This window comes from Thunnus thynnus, chromosome 9 (assembly GCF_963924715.1).
Source record: "Thunnus thynnus chromosome 9, fThuThy2.1, whole genome shotgun sequence".
Classification (NCBI taxonomy): domain Eukaryota; kingdom Metazoa; phylum Chordata; class Actinopteri; order Scombriformes; family Scombridae; genus Thunnus; species Thunnus thynnus.
Window position 1 is genome coordinate 33,795,623 of NC_089525.1, and position 12,237 is coordinate 33,807,859.

The window sequence follows — 12,237 nt, forward strand, 5'->3', positions numbered from 1 at the left end:
ATCAAGTATCAAGCAATAAAGTAAACAAAGAAGTGTTTTATGTTTACATCTCTGCCAAAAAGCTGTTTGTTCTCATCACGGCAACTTTAACCAGAAAACCTGAGATTAGAAGTAATATTTCGTGTTTAATGTTGAAAATTTATGAGAAAAAAATTTCTTTATTCTCAAAATATTATGACATAATTCTGAGAGACTTTATTTTTGTAAGTTTTCAACTTTATTGTCAAAATATTATAACAAAAAAATAACTTTATTCTGGAAATATTAACCTTTTTTCTAAATTGGTCAATTTCAGCCCCTGTATTAAATTCAATAACCCATTAACCAGTTTCCTCAGGCAGGAAACTGCCTGAGGAAACTCAGGCTTTGAAAATTTATTTTCAAAATCTCATATTTGTTTTGCTTTATAATAACCCTGATACTCTTATAATAATCCCGATACTCTTATAATAACCTGATACTCTTATAATAACCCTGATACTCTTATAATAACCCTGATACTCTTATAATAACCTGATACTCTTATAATAACCTGATACTCTTATAATAACCCGATACTCTGTTACACTGGTCAGTTTATCATAGTTGATACAAACTGTTATAATATTTGTTTCCCAGTAATGGTGTTGATGTGGAGCAGATAATAAAACGTGTTCATTTGTCAGTTCTTCCTCCTCCTGTATGTGGATGAGACATCACTTTAACTGTAAATATAATTTATTCATCTCTTTCTCTCTCTCAGATCGTCCAGATGAGCAACTACTTTGGTCTCGGCATCGACGCGGAGCTCAGCCTCGACTTCCATCTGGCCCGAGAGGACGAACCTGACAAGTTCACCAGCAGGTAATGGAGCACACACCTCACAAACACACACGTTTCTGCAAATAAAGACCACATTTCCCATCAGCCCCTTTTGCTTTTCCCGTCCCCAACAGGTTCCATAACAAAGGTGTGTACGTGAAGGTCGGTCTGCAGAAGATCAGTTACACCAGGAGTCTCCACAAAGAGCTGCAGCTGCAGGTGGACTCACAGATCGTCCCGCTGCCCAACATCGACGGCCTCATCTTCCTCAATATACCCAGGTAACACACACACACACACACACACACACACACACACAAACACACACCACTGACAGCTCTCACAGAGGGAGACCTACACTCATCTTGCTCTGTGTGTGTGTGTGTGTGTGTGTGTGTGTGTGTGTGTGTCTGCAGCTGGGGTTCTGGTGCTGATCTCTGGGGGTCAGAGGTCGACAGTCGCTACGGGAAACCCAGCATCGATGACGGCCTGCTGGAGGTGGTGGGGGTCACCGGGGTCGTCCACATGGTGAGACAAGTGATAACAAACATAAACTCTGCTCTCCTTTCATCTGCACAGACCCGTTAACGTCTTTAGTGTCAGAAATACTCTACAGTTTATTCAGAGGACGATCGCACCAGACGCCTGTAAAACAACATGTGGTACGATGCTCCTCCTGCAGCTCAGACGGCTGGTAGCCATACTAGACGTTTCCATGGCAACGTCTGTCTTTGGTCCGGACTGAAATATCTCAACAACTACTGGAGGGATTCATATGAAATTTGTAACTGTCAGGATGAACTGGAAACTTTGATGATTCCTTAATTTTTAATCTGGTCAGTTTCCAAATACCTGCAAAAGTAAAGATATTCCCATCGGCCTCAGCTCTACCTTTATGTTTAGTACTAATTACCAGCGTTAACACGCTGAACTAAGATGGTGAACATACTTGTCACTAGGCACGTAGCGTTAATTTCCGAGGACACAATCAACGCTGCCAAGGACACAGGAGGTCGCTATTATGTGAACGCAAAGTTAAACACAAGTATATCAGCGGCTTAAAGCCTCACAGAGCCGCAACATGGCTGTAGACACTCAGATACTCACCTGTCAACCATGATAACTGTGTGTGTGTGTGTGTGTGTGTGTGTGTGTGTGTGTGCAGGGTCAGGTACAGAGCGGCCTGCGGTCAGGGATTCGTATTGCTCAAGGGAACTACATCAGGCTGACGTTGAGCAAACCCATACCTGTGCAGGTGGACGGAGAACCGTGGATCCAACCGCCGGGACACATCATCATCTCTGCTGCTGGGCCAAAGGTACGTCATGATTCTATCAGCAGTTTCTACTGCGTTTCTATTCTGGTATATTCTTTATAGACTCATTTTACCTGTAGTTTACCTGTAGTTTGGTAGTTATAGGTATATATAATTGTTGTATTCCATTTGTTTTTGTTGGTAGTATGTTGTTTGGTGTATTCTGTGTATACCTGTAGGTTATCTATAATTTGCTGTACCTGTAGTGTATACCTGTAGGTTATCTATAATTTGCTGTACCTGTAGTGTATACCTGTAGGTTATCTATAATTTGCTGTACCTGTAGTGTATACCTGTAGTATATCTATAATTTGCTGTACCTGTAGTGTATACCTGTAGGTTATCTATAATTTGCTGTACCTGTAGTGTATACCTGTAGCGTACCTGTCATTTGGTATATTTCATGTGTCCTCTGCTGTCTGTAGGTTCGGATGCTGAGGAAGTCCAAGCAGAAGCAGAAGAAGTCATCATCTGGCGCGAAGGACGGACGCTCAGAGAGTCCTTCCTCCAGAGACGGAGGACACTGACCGACCCACCTGAACACCCGTATCCTGCCTTGTACCTGCTTCCTGCCGCACCTGGAAGCCGTTTTTGCTGCCAGCAGCCAGCCATGACTTCACCCATGTAGCTTCGTAGCGACGCTGACGGGCCGCAGGTGGACCTGGAGACTGAAGGAGGTTTAACTTTTACATCATGCACATGGTGGGAGCAAGTCCTGGATCGCCTTGAGTTTGGCCCAGTTGGGATCACATTTCCATCCTGCTGACCAAGCACTTACCAGTAACAGAATTCACCGTAACCATGGTTACTATTCAGCACCTAAAATTTACTTTTTTACTTAAAACGCAGCGGTAACAAGTACTTAATACATTCATAGAATTTCTGCATAGACTGGGCAAGAGTTATTACTGAATTTTGACGATTTCCCAGTATTGATAAGCTCTGGAGTTGAACAAAAAAAAAAGTATTTAACAGAAGTTGTTGAATTTCTGAGCAGATGTGACTGTACATGTACAGCGAGTAGCAGTAGACTCAGTGTCAGTTGATATATTGTAATTACTTAGTTGTGAAAATAATGTGCAGCTATAGAGTGTTGGTCATTTGTCAACAGAAAATATGAAGAAATCAAACAGTGAAACACTCCTGAAGAGACTGACGGGCAGTTTTTTTTTATAAAGCTGCAACCACATAATGTTTATCACAACCAGAAATCTCCTGGGATGCTGAACTGGCTCTTCTTCTTCTTCTTCTTCTCTTGTGTGAAATCCTTTAGTAACGTCGGTCCTCCAGGCGTCAAAAGACGACGTTCATGTTGCGGTGAGCGTCCTCTGAAACCACGGCAACCGCTGTGCAGCTTCAGTGTGTAACTGAAGATTTCACACATTTGTTTAAAAGTCAGTTCAGTCTGAGCTGTAAAAACCTTGTTAACTGAAGACCAAGCGTACCGTCTGAAGCACAGTTTGTACTTCAACAGAGGAAATCTTCTTAATTAAAGAGTTTGAAACAGCTTCTACTTTGGCAACAACATCAGTGTTTCGTCACCATATTAGTTTTGCTCATCTTGTACATAATAACTTGTGTGCATAAGATAAAAAAAAATGTCTTTTCTGACTTTTTTATCTTACCTTTCTCCATTAAAAACCGTCAAAAACCTCCTAATGACCTGTTGGTCAGACTAACAGCAACATGAACTGTCTGCTTCTTACTAAGATTATGTTAATCTGCTTCCACTTTATTGTACTTGTGTACAACCAAACATCTGAGATCCTGCATCTCGCTAAAAACTACGAGGTAAAACAAGAGAATCTGTTGTAAATAGCACATAATTTAAAAAGATTAGCTGCCATAACTTAATAATTTATTTTTTATTAGCAAAGAAGAACTGATTTTAAATAATCAGTACACAGAAAATTGTAAAATCTGCAGAGATGCATGTTAATATCTGAAAAATAGAACTTGAGCAATCATTTAGATGAAATCTAACAACATTATTATTGTGATTATAATGACAACGATGTGTTGAAAATGTCCTGAAGCAGAATATTTTACATGCAAACAATGAATCAATTGTTGGAAGATTAACTACAGCGTTAGAAAAACTGTTATAATAAGTTACTGAAATACGTCTCTGTATTTATCTGACCATGAATCCTCTACTCAACATATCAGCTTCTGTTTGAAGATGAACATCTGACATATCGAGTGTCTTATGAGAACATGAGCTAAAAATAAAGTGACATGCTACAGGCGGTGCTGTTGCCAAGTTAGAAGATGTCTGCTGGTTGTAGTTCAGTGTTGAGTGCAGTAGAAACTGTGCTGCAGCTGTACGTTAACAGCGTTTGACTGACGTCTTTCTATGAATCTAAATATATCATTTTATAGAGATAAATCCTGTTTTTCCCCAAAGCTAAACGACACGTTTAGAACAGAAAATGACCCAAAATAAAAACTTGCTCACCTGTAGAACAGATCACCACCAGATCAATAATAAACTGGAGACAATAAATGAATCGAGGCTAAGAAACACACCACCAGGAAGCTGCATCAACATTCATTTAAGGAGACAAATTAAAGTTACTACAAGGAACTTTGTCTCATGATGCCTCTGATGTAACCTTCATAAGCAAACGAGACCATCAGCGAGATGATTGGCTGTTTCCATGTAGTTATTCTAAATGACGCCACCGGGTCGGATTCCCGCCAAATCAGACGGAGCGATTTACGCCACGCAGACCGAAGAGCCGAAGTTTACATGACGTGTAGCGTTGTAGCACGAGGGAGGACAAAGACGTTACGAGGACGCTTGATGACGTTAAAAGTAAAGTTAGACTCGTTGTCGGCTTCCTGACTCGCTTTAAAAAAAGACGAGAGAAACAGAGAGAGAGAGAGCAGTGGTGGTCGAGCGAGCTACAGAGTGAATGAGGAGAGCGAGCGGTGGTGCAGCGAGAACAAACGAATCAGAGAAATAAAACTGATTGTTTCACGGCGGTTACGTTGTAAAGCAGAAATAAACTCACCTACACCTCAACACAACCCTGCAGGAAGCATGTAACATGTGACCTGACGTTAGCTGCATGAACGCCGCTAAAACGACGTTTACTTTGCTTCACGATCATCACATTACAGTTATTAATCTAAAACAGAGACACGACCTCATCGCTGTGCATCCTGCAAACAGCTGATTAAAAAAGAAAAACAGTATTAAAAACGAGAAGCATCTTTCTTTCACTCGCTTCCGAAACAAATGCATGCGCTAGCTCATCCACAGGGGGCGCCAAATCAACAGGAAATGAAAGTTCCTTGTAGTAACTTTAAATTTAAAAGAAATCAAGAATGAATAACAAAACTTGTAAACAAAATAATATCATTCACTCGAATTACTTATTTGAAGGAATGATAAAATGGTAAAATTACTAAATTAAAGGAGAAACAATTATCAATAATGTAACATATAATATAATATAATATAATATAATATAATATAATATAATATAATGCCCGACAAAAAGTCAAAGCTGCTTTACTATTTGATCATCTTTCACAGATTTACAAATTTTATTTTACAGTAATTTAACTCTTTAATGTTCAATCAGTAATAATTCTATAAAACCCTGAATATATATATATATATATATATATATATACATGCTGTATTGTTTAATTTGACGCCTGGATTCGTAGAGTTCGTTCTTGCATGTGTATCTGGTACATCATACGTGTTGATACGAGCAGGTCGTAACTGACTCCAAGCTTTCAGCATCTGGTTTCTGATCTGTGATCTTTTTCTGCTTCTGAACCCTGAAATCTGAGCTTCTGCTGCCAGTTTACACTCAAACAGCCTCTGACAGACGCAGGAGGATTTTACGGAAGAGGCTCTTCGTCCACATTCCCAGAGAACAGACGAGGGATCTTTAATGACGAAGGTTCCCAGCTCTTATTGTAGCCACAGCAATATTTGATCACTGGTTTTAATGTTCAGATTATTTTTATCTGCGTTAACTGATTTATTTTGATGTTATTTGGTGCTAGGACGTGTTATAGCTCTGTGCTTGAGTTGTATTTCATTATTCAAAGCCTCAAACTGACATGAAGCTTTTATTAAAAGCCTGAACTGATTCGTTCCAGATGTTTTAATTCAAAGAATTAAGTTTGTGGCTTTGAATAAACACAAACATGTCAGTGACTCATTACCTGTTGATTCCCATCGACTGTGGAGTAAACAGCTGGACTCTCTGCAGTCAGAGAGGCTGGTTGTGTGTTTTTAGTGTTGACGCTGCGTACTGACAGTAGTTTAAACTGTTGATCACATGCATGACGTACTGTAGTGTGTTGCGTATTTACAGCGGCGTTTCATCTCCTCTTCGTCCCCGCCGGCCGAGGAAGAGTCCGTCCGTCTGCCGTCGCTGTTCGAGAACCGTAACTGCTGGTTTTACATGTTTTAGCTCGTTAACGCCCGGTGATCCTTTTTCACGTCATACTATCGGTTTTTATTTCAACTTTATTGAATCAGAGATGGAAATCTCTCATTCACAGTCAGACAAACACACCAAACATTCAAAAAACAGCAGAAAGAAAAAGGCCAGAATCTAAAAATAATGTTACCAGAGTCATAAAAAAACAGCAGATTGAAGTTTATTTCATTTAAAAAGTGCATTTAGTACTTTTTAAATCCAGTTCACCATGATTAGTGCAGAATATTGAAGGTTATTGGATGGTGGAGATTAAAATGAGAGAAGCCGAGCTAGTTAGCTAGCTAGTTTTGAAACTGTGTCAGTAGAGTTTTATTGTCATTAGTGATGAAGAGTAAAGCACTGATGATGATGATGATGATGAACAGTGACAGTACAGAATATCTTACAGCAATCAATTAGTCAATCGACAGAAAACGAATCCACAACTCAAACAAAAAAGTTTCAAAAGGGCGAAAAGTTTGAACATTTCTAGTGAAATGAGGATGATGAAGTCTGTGTGATGGTGGAAAGTAAGTGGACTTTGAGTGGAGATTGTTTTGTTAACGAATGTTTCCAACGAGTTGAGTTTGTGAAGTTTTTAATTAAAATGATCTAAACGATGTTGAAGCTGAAGTTCTGCTGCTGTCTGTTCATCTGTTCGCTCCAAAGATGAAGATCTGAGTGTTTTTTTTCTGTGTTTGTTGGATGAAATCACAGCTCAGATAAACTCTCATCAGTCTCCATGGTAACGACTGCAGATGAGTAATTAGCAATTTGGTTAATTGCGACACAAAACTGTCCGCCTGCAGGATAATCAGCTGCTTTTAGCCAAGAAACAGTGAAGAAGTATTTTCCCCAAAAGGCCTAAAAAGTATCGTGACAGCGTACGAATGAATCTGAAGCTGTTTTTAATGTCTGCTGCAAATATTCGACATGTATTCTGCATCATTTTAGATGCATTTTCCCAAAATTAAAAATAGCACATTAGTTTAGTTCTGAAGCGCTGAGATCTGCACTCGAGTTAGAAATAAAGTTCTGTAGATTTAAATGTATTTTTTCTGCGGTGTTGCCACTCTCTGTTCATCGATGCCACGAAGGACTTTAGCTTTTTTTTTATTTGGATGTTTTTAAAACGTGCTTTAACGTGACTCTTTTCCGCTTCTCTGCGTCCGTCGTGCCTCGTAGCGTCCGACCTACCTGCCGTGATTAAAGCCCCGCCCACCTATAACCGGGCCAGGTTGTGGTTTTTTGGCGCCCGCCAGCAGGCGTCAGTAGTGCCTCATCGAATCGCTTCGACACCCTCAGTGCTCTGATGTTGAACGTGTTTAACGTGTGTGTGCCGTGTTGTGTTAACCTCACATCTGCTGAGCTAACGTGCCTCTAGACGTCTGTTACACTTCTGTTTCTTTTGCTGTAACTATGTTAAGTTTTTACCAGAAGTTTTATTAATGTTTAACTGAATAGATGATATGTATATTTTTGCAGACAGACGCTGTTTTGTTTTTTTTAGTTTGAACTGTAAAGTTTTAACTGTAAATTGCACTAATTGTTTTACAGATGCTCTTGATGTGACGTTCAGGTAACTATGAATGTTGTAACAACTAAAGCTGAATATATATATATATATAGTACATATATATATATAAATATCTATATATATGTTTAAATAACTAATTCTTTTATGTGTTTAATCATAATAAACTAAAGAACATCTAAGAATTAAAGACGTTGTGGTTTGTGTCAGATTTGTCTTTTGTGAGTTTGACAACATCAGCAGAGAAACATCTGAACGTCTTCTTCTTCATCGTCTTTTCAGTCGGTGAACAACAAAACTGCATCACAGTCATCACCTTAATAACAACAGCTGGACTGTATAATCCTCTATATCAACATTTCAAATGTGTAACTACATAGAAAATGATTGCAGCTACTTTCACAATATAGTTTCTCTCATTTACATATTTTACGGTTTCTGTTGTCTGATAAACGAGTATGAAACACAAATTAAACTGCTGATTAAATCCTTATTTTATTTTAGATAATGACAACTAAACATGATGGATATAATATGTAAATAGCTTATGATACAATTAATTAATACATCATTTTATAATTGTGACGTTGCCTGGCAACATCAAGATAAATCCAGATTAATGACGGGATGTGTTCGGCAATGTCGACATTTTAAATGATCGATCACAGCGAAAGTAAAGTTTTCTTCTGAAATTTTCCCGCCACACAGCCTCGTGTTCCCTCACTGAGCAGCTTCTGTCATCAGTTTGTAAAAGCTCAGTTTTATTCTGGACGGAGGCTGAGACAGAGAGAGGAAGATGTTTACAACTTTAAGCAGCTTTGAGTCGATAACAGAGTTTATCTGTTTTTATCTGAGTATCTTAATTCTTGTATAAAATGATCTCAAATGAAGTGGAAGCTGCCTTTCAACATGGCGCCCGCACGCTGCAGTCTGTTACTCCTCTTCAACGTCTCCACCACAGATGATCCTCCTCAGGTAAAGTGTATATACAGGTGAGATGTGTTTAATATAAAATACAGAACAAGATGCTCATCATGTAATTACTGTGTCTGATCACATCTGGAGGAACATCTATGTAGAATTAAAGAAGGTTATTGATATTTTAGCAGCTGTAAAATGTGTATTAATGCGTCTCCTGACGATCGGTTTCTAAATGTGTGTCGACAAATTTCACAAGAGGAGAAATCGGGATATAATTCAAAATTATGTTTAAATTTTTCTTTCTGTAATTTAGGTTTAATGTTGCCAATTTGAAAATGAAAAGTCTATTATGTTTAGTGTTACACTCAAGATGGTTTATCTGTGTAGTTTTCATTTTATTTTAAATTATTGGCAGCATTTAAGTATTTTCAAGTATGAAACTGAAAAATGAATTTTTATAGTATTTTTGTTATACATTATAATAATTTAAATGACATTTCAATTTGTATTAAATTGTTAAATTACGTCTCTTGAATATTGGCACTGACAGTCTTCCATACACGATACAGTACAGTAAAGTTAGGATTCACCTTCCCATTCACTTCAATGAGAAAGTTGTTTATTTTTGTCAGATGATAAATAAAAACTGTAGAGAGCAAAAAGATTAGTTAACAGAAACACTGATTAGTGACAGTAGGAGAGAAAATGTTTGGTCATGTTTTTGATCAGAGTTAATATTCAGAAGGAGGAATAATGTGTTAATTAAAGTTAATTAAATGTTTTAAATTTGTATTTTTTGTTTGTCAGATTAATTCCTTCGTACCATCTCAACCTCTAAGTCATGAATAGAAATAAAACTGATTTTCTCATTTTAATTTTTTCAATTTTTCTATCCAACAGTCCATAAATAGAAAAAATGTGCATTTAATTTCCTAATTTTTCTGTTATTTTTTCTGATCTTTTGAGTGATGTTGATGAGTGGGCTGCCAGTGTTTGTCATACTGGGAACTGTGGTGCTGCTGTGTTTAACCAGCAGGAGGCAGAAGGTCAACAGCTCACCCTTCACCAAAGATGTTCTGTGATGAAGAAGATGGTTCACTCTGTTTTTAAAAAAAAAAACAATAATTAATGAAGTTTAAAGGACGGGTTCACGGTTTTTCAAGCCTTAAACCAACAGTCAGGAGTCTAAATGAACATTAAAGCTGTTTATCTTGCTGTAATCATTCCTCCTGTTCATACTGACCATTAGAAGATCCCTTCATAATGACCTTACAATGGAAGTGATGGAGGACAAAAATGTATTTAAAAGTTTATCTGAAGCTAATATGAAGCTTCAGCGTCCAAATGAGTCAAATCAAGTAGATATCTTTCAACGTTACAGTCTTTTTAGGGCCAAAGTTCCTCTTTTTGTTACTATACTTCCACCTGCAGCTCAACAGGGAAACACTGTCCGAGGAAACACAAAGAGGGAATTTGATGCTAAAAAGACTGTAAATGTGTCAGATATCCACTTGATATGACTAACTCAGACTGATGAAGCTGAATAGAAGCTTCACACAGAAACTTTTAAATGACTGTGTGGACACACTGTGGATTTTATCCTCCATCACTTCCATTGAAAGCACATTTGAAGGATCTTTTAATATCCAGTATGAACAGGAGGAATGATTAAATAACTACATAATAAAATAAATAACACAATGTTGAGCCTCATTCAAGGTCATCGTTGTCTTCGGACACAGCTGGTCTCACCTCAAAGTCCATTTAGTGGCTGTTTGTGGAACTTTCAACCACATCACATGGTGGAATTTACCCACATTTTATATGTCTGGGGCAATTTCCCAAAGTTTCCTCGTGTCATATCTTGAAACTAACAATGACCTGATCTACTAACAGTACTGTGTGTCCCTGCACATGCTGCTTTTACTCTCTGCTGACTGAAAACTTTCTGTTTCTAAACAAACTAACGTGACCAAACTCATCGTGATGAAGGAACATGTGACCAAGAGCAGCGGTGTGACTCCCTGACGTGTTCTTAATAAGATATATCAGGCTGTAGATACACACACACAATACTAGTTAGTACATCAGTTCATTGTTAGTTTGGATTCAAACATGAAGAGAAATATAGAAAATCTCCAAAATTATCCTTTAAAGAGTAATTTAAAGATTAAAGATCCCCCCAGAATTAAGACATATCTTTAAAAAAAGAAGAAGAAGAAAAAATGGTATCTTATATGGTTATCTTATATGGATACAAGATTTTTTTTCTCAAAATAGAAGTTCAAGTATGTTGTTAGAAATCCTGAAACCATCATTTCCTCTTTCTCCTTCATGTAAAACTAAAGCGTTTCTCTGCTGGACGCCAGGCGTCTCCTGCTTCACCGGACGCTCGATCGGCTCCAAACTAGCTGTGATGTCATAAATCCTGCAGGTGTTAAACGGAGATTTAAGGTGAGAAACTTTCAAAAACAAACTCTGCACAGAGTAGAACGACTGAAGGAATGATAAACGGTGAGAAGTTAAACCACTGGAGGTCAGCAAACACAAGAGTCTCAGGCTGTTAGGTTTCACTTTAAAGACCCCCCCCCTCTCAAAAACACCTTCATTTACTGAATGTGCTCACCTTGAATCTCAGTTTAACACCTGGACGTACCTGCAGGATTTATGACATCACAGCTAGTTTGGAGCCAATCGTGGTCCAGAATGCAACTGACACAAGTTTGATGTGGAAACTTGAAGCCTGGATTTTTAATGAGGAAGGAGGAGATGATGTTTTAAGGATTTTAAAGCGGTATTTTATATGTTTTAATACCTGCAGGGGATCTTTAAAGGTGCCATATGTAAGAACAGCCATACGTAATACCACTCCGTACCTCAAGAGGCGATAGTGAGTCACTGTAGCGTCCAGTCTGCCCTCAGTCTAACATGAGAGGACGAAGAAGTAGCGTTGCCCCGAGCAACCAAGCCCCCAGGAAGTGCGCCGGACTTTGAGGTCAATTTGACATAGTGGCCGAACTGTTGAATCACAGCTTCTGGGGCACAAAAACCATTTTCCTTGCACACAATAATGTAACACGGTGGATATATTTATTTGAGCATCGCGACCTGTGAAATGACTCGTTTCTCCATCAGAATGTGGAGCATTTGGTCTGATAACATCTGGAAAGTCTCGAAGAGCCGCACGATTGATTTGCTTTCATCTCGGGGAGAAA

The 12,237-nt window shown here is 38.4% G+C and overlaps 1 protein-coding gene across 1 annotated transcript in view; it reads left to right on the plus strand.

The window, feature by feature from the left end:
- Positions 1–8,291, plus strand: part of LOC137188634 (diacylglycerol kinase theta) — a 31,683-nt gene extending 23,392 nt beyond the window's left edge. Inside the window, exons 19-23 of the mRNA XM_067598210.1 lie at positions 743–843; positions 936–1,082; positions 1,218–1,329; positions 1,967–2,119; positions 2,542–8,291. Of these exons, the coding sequence (XP_067454311.1) occupies positions 743–843; positions 936–1,082; positions 1,218–1,329; positions 1,967–2,119; positions 2,542–2,643 (615 nt within the window). The 3' untranslated portion in view covers positions 2,644–8,291. The remainder of the gene's footprint in view (positions 1–742; positions 844–935; positions 1,083–1,217; positions 1,330–1,966; positions 2,120–2,541) is intronic.
- Positions 8,292–12,237: the final 3,946 nt, after the last annotated feature.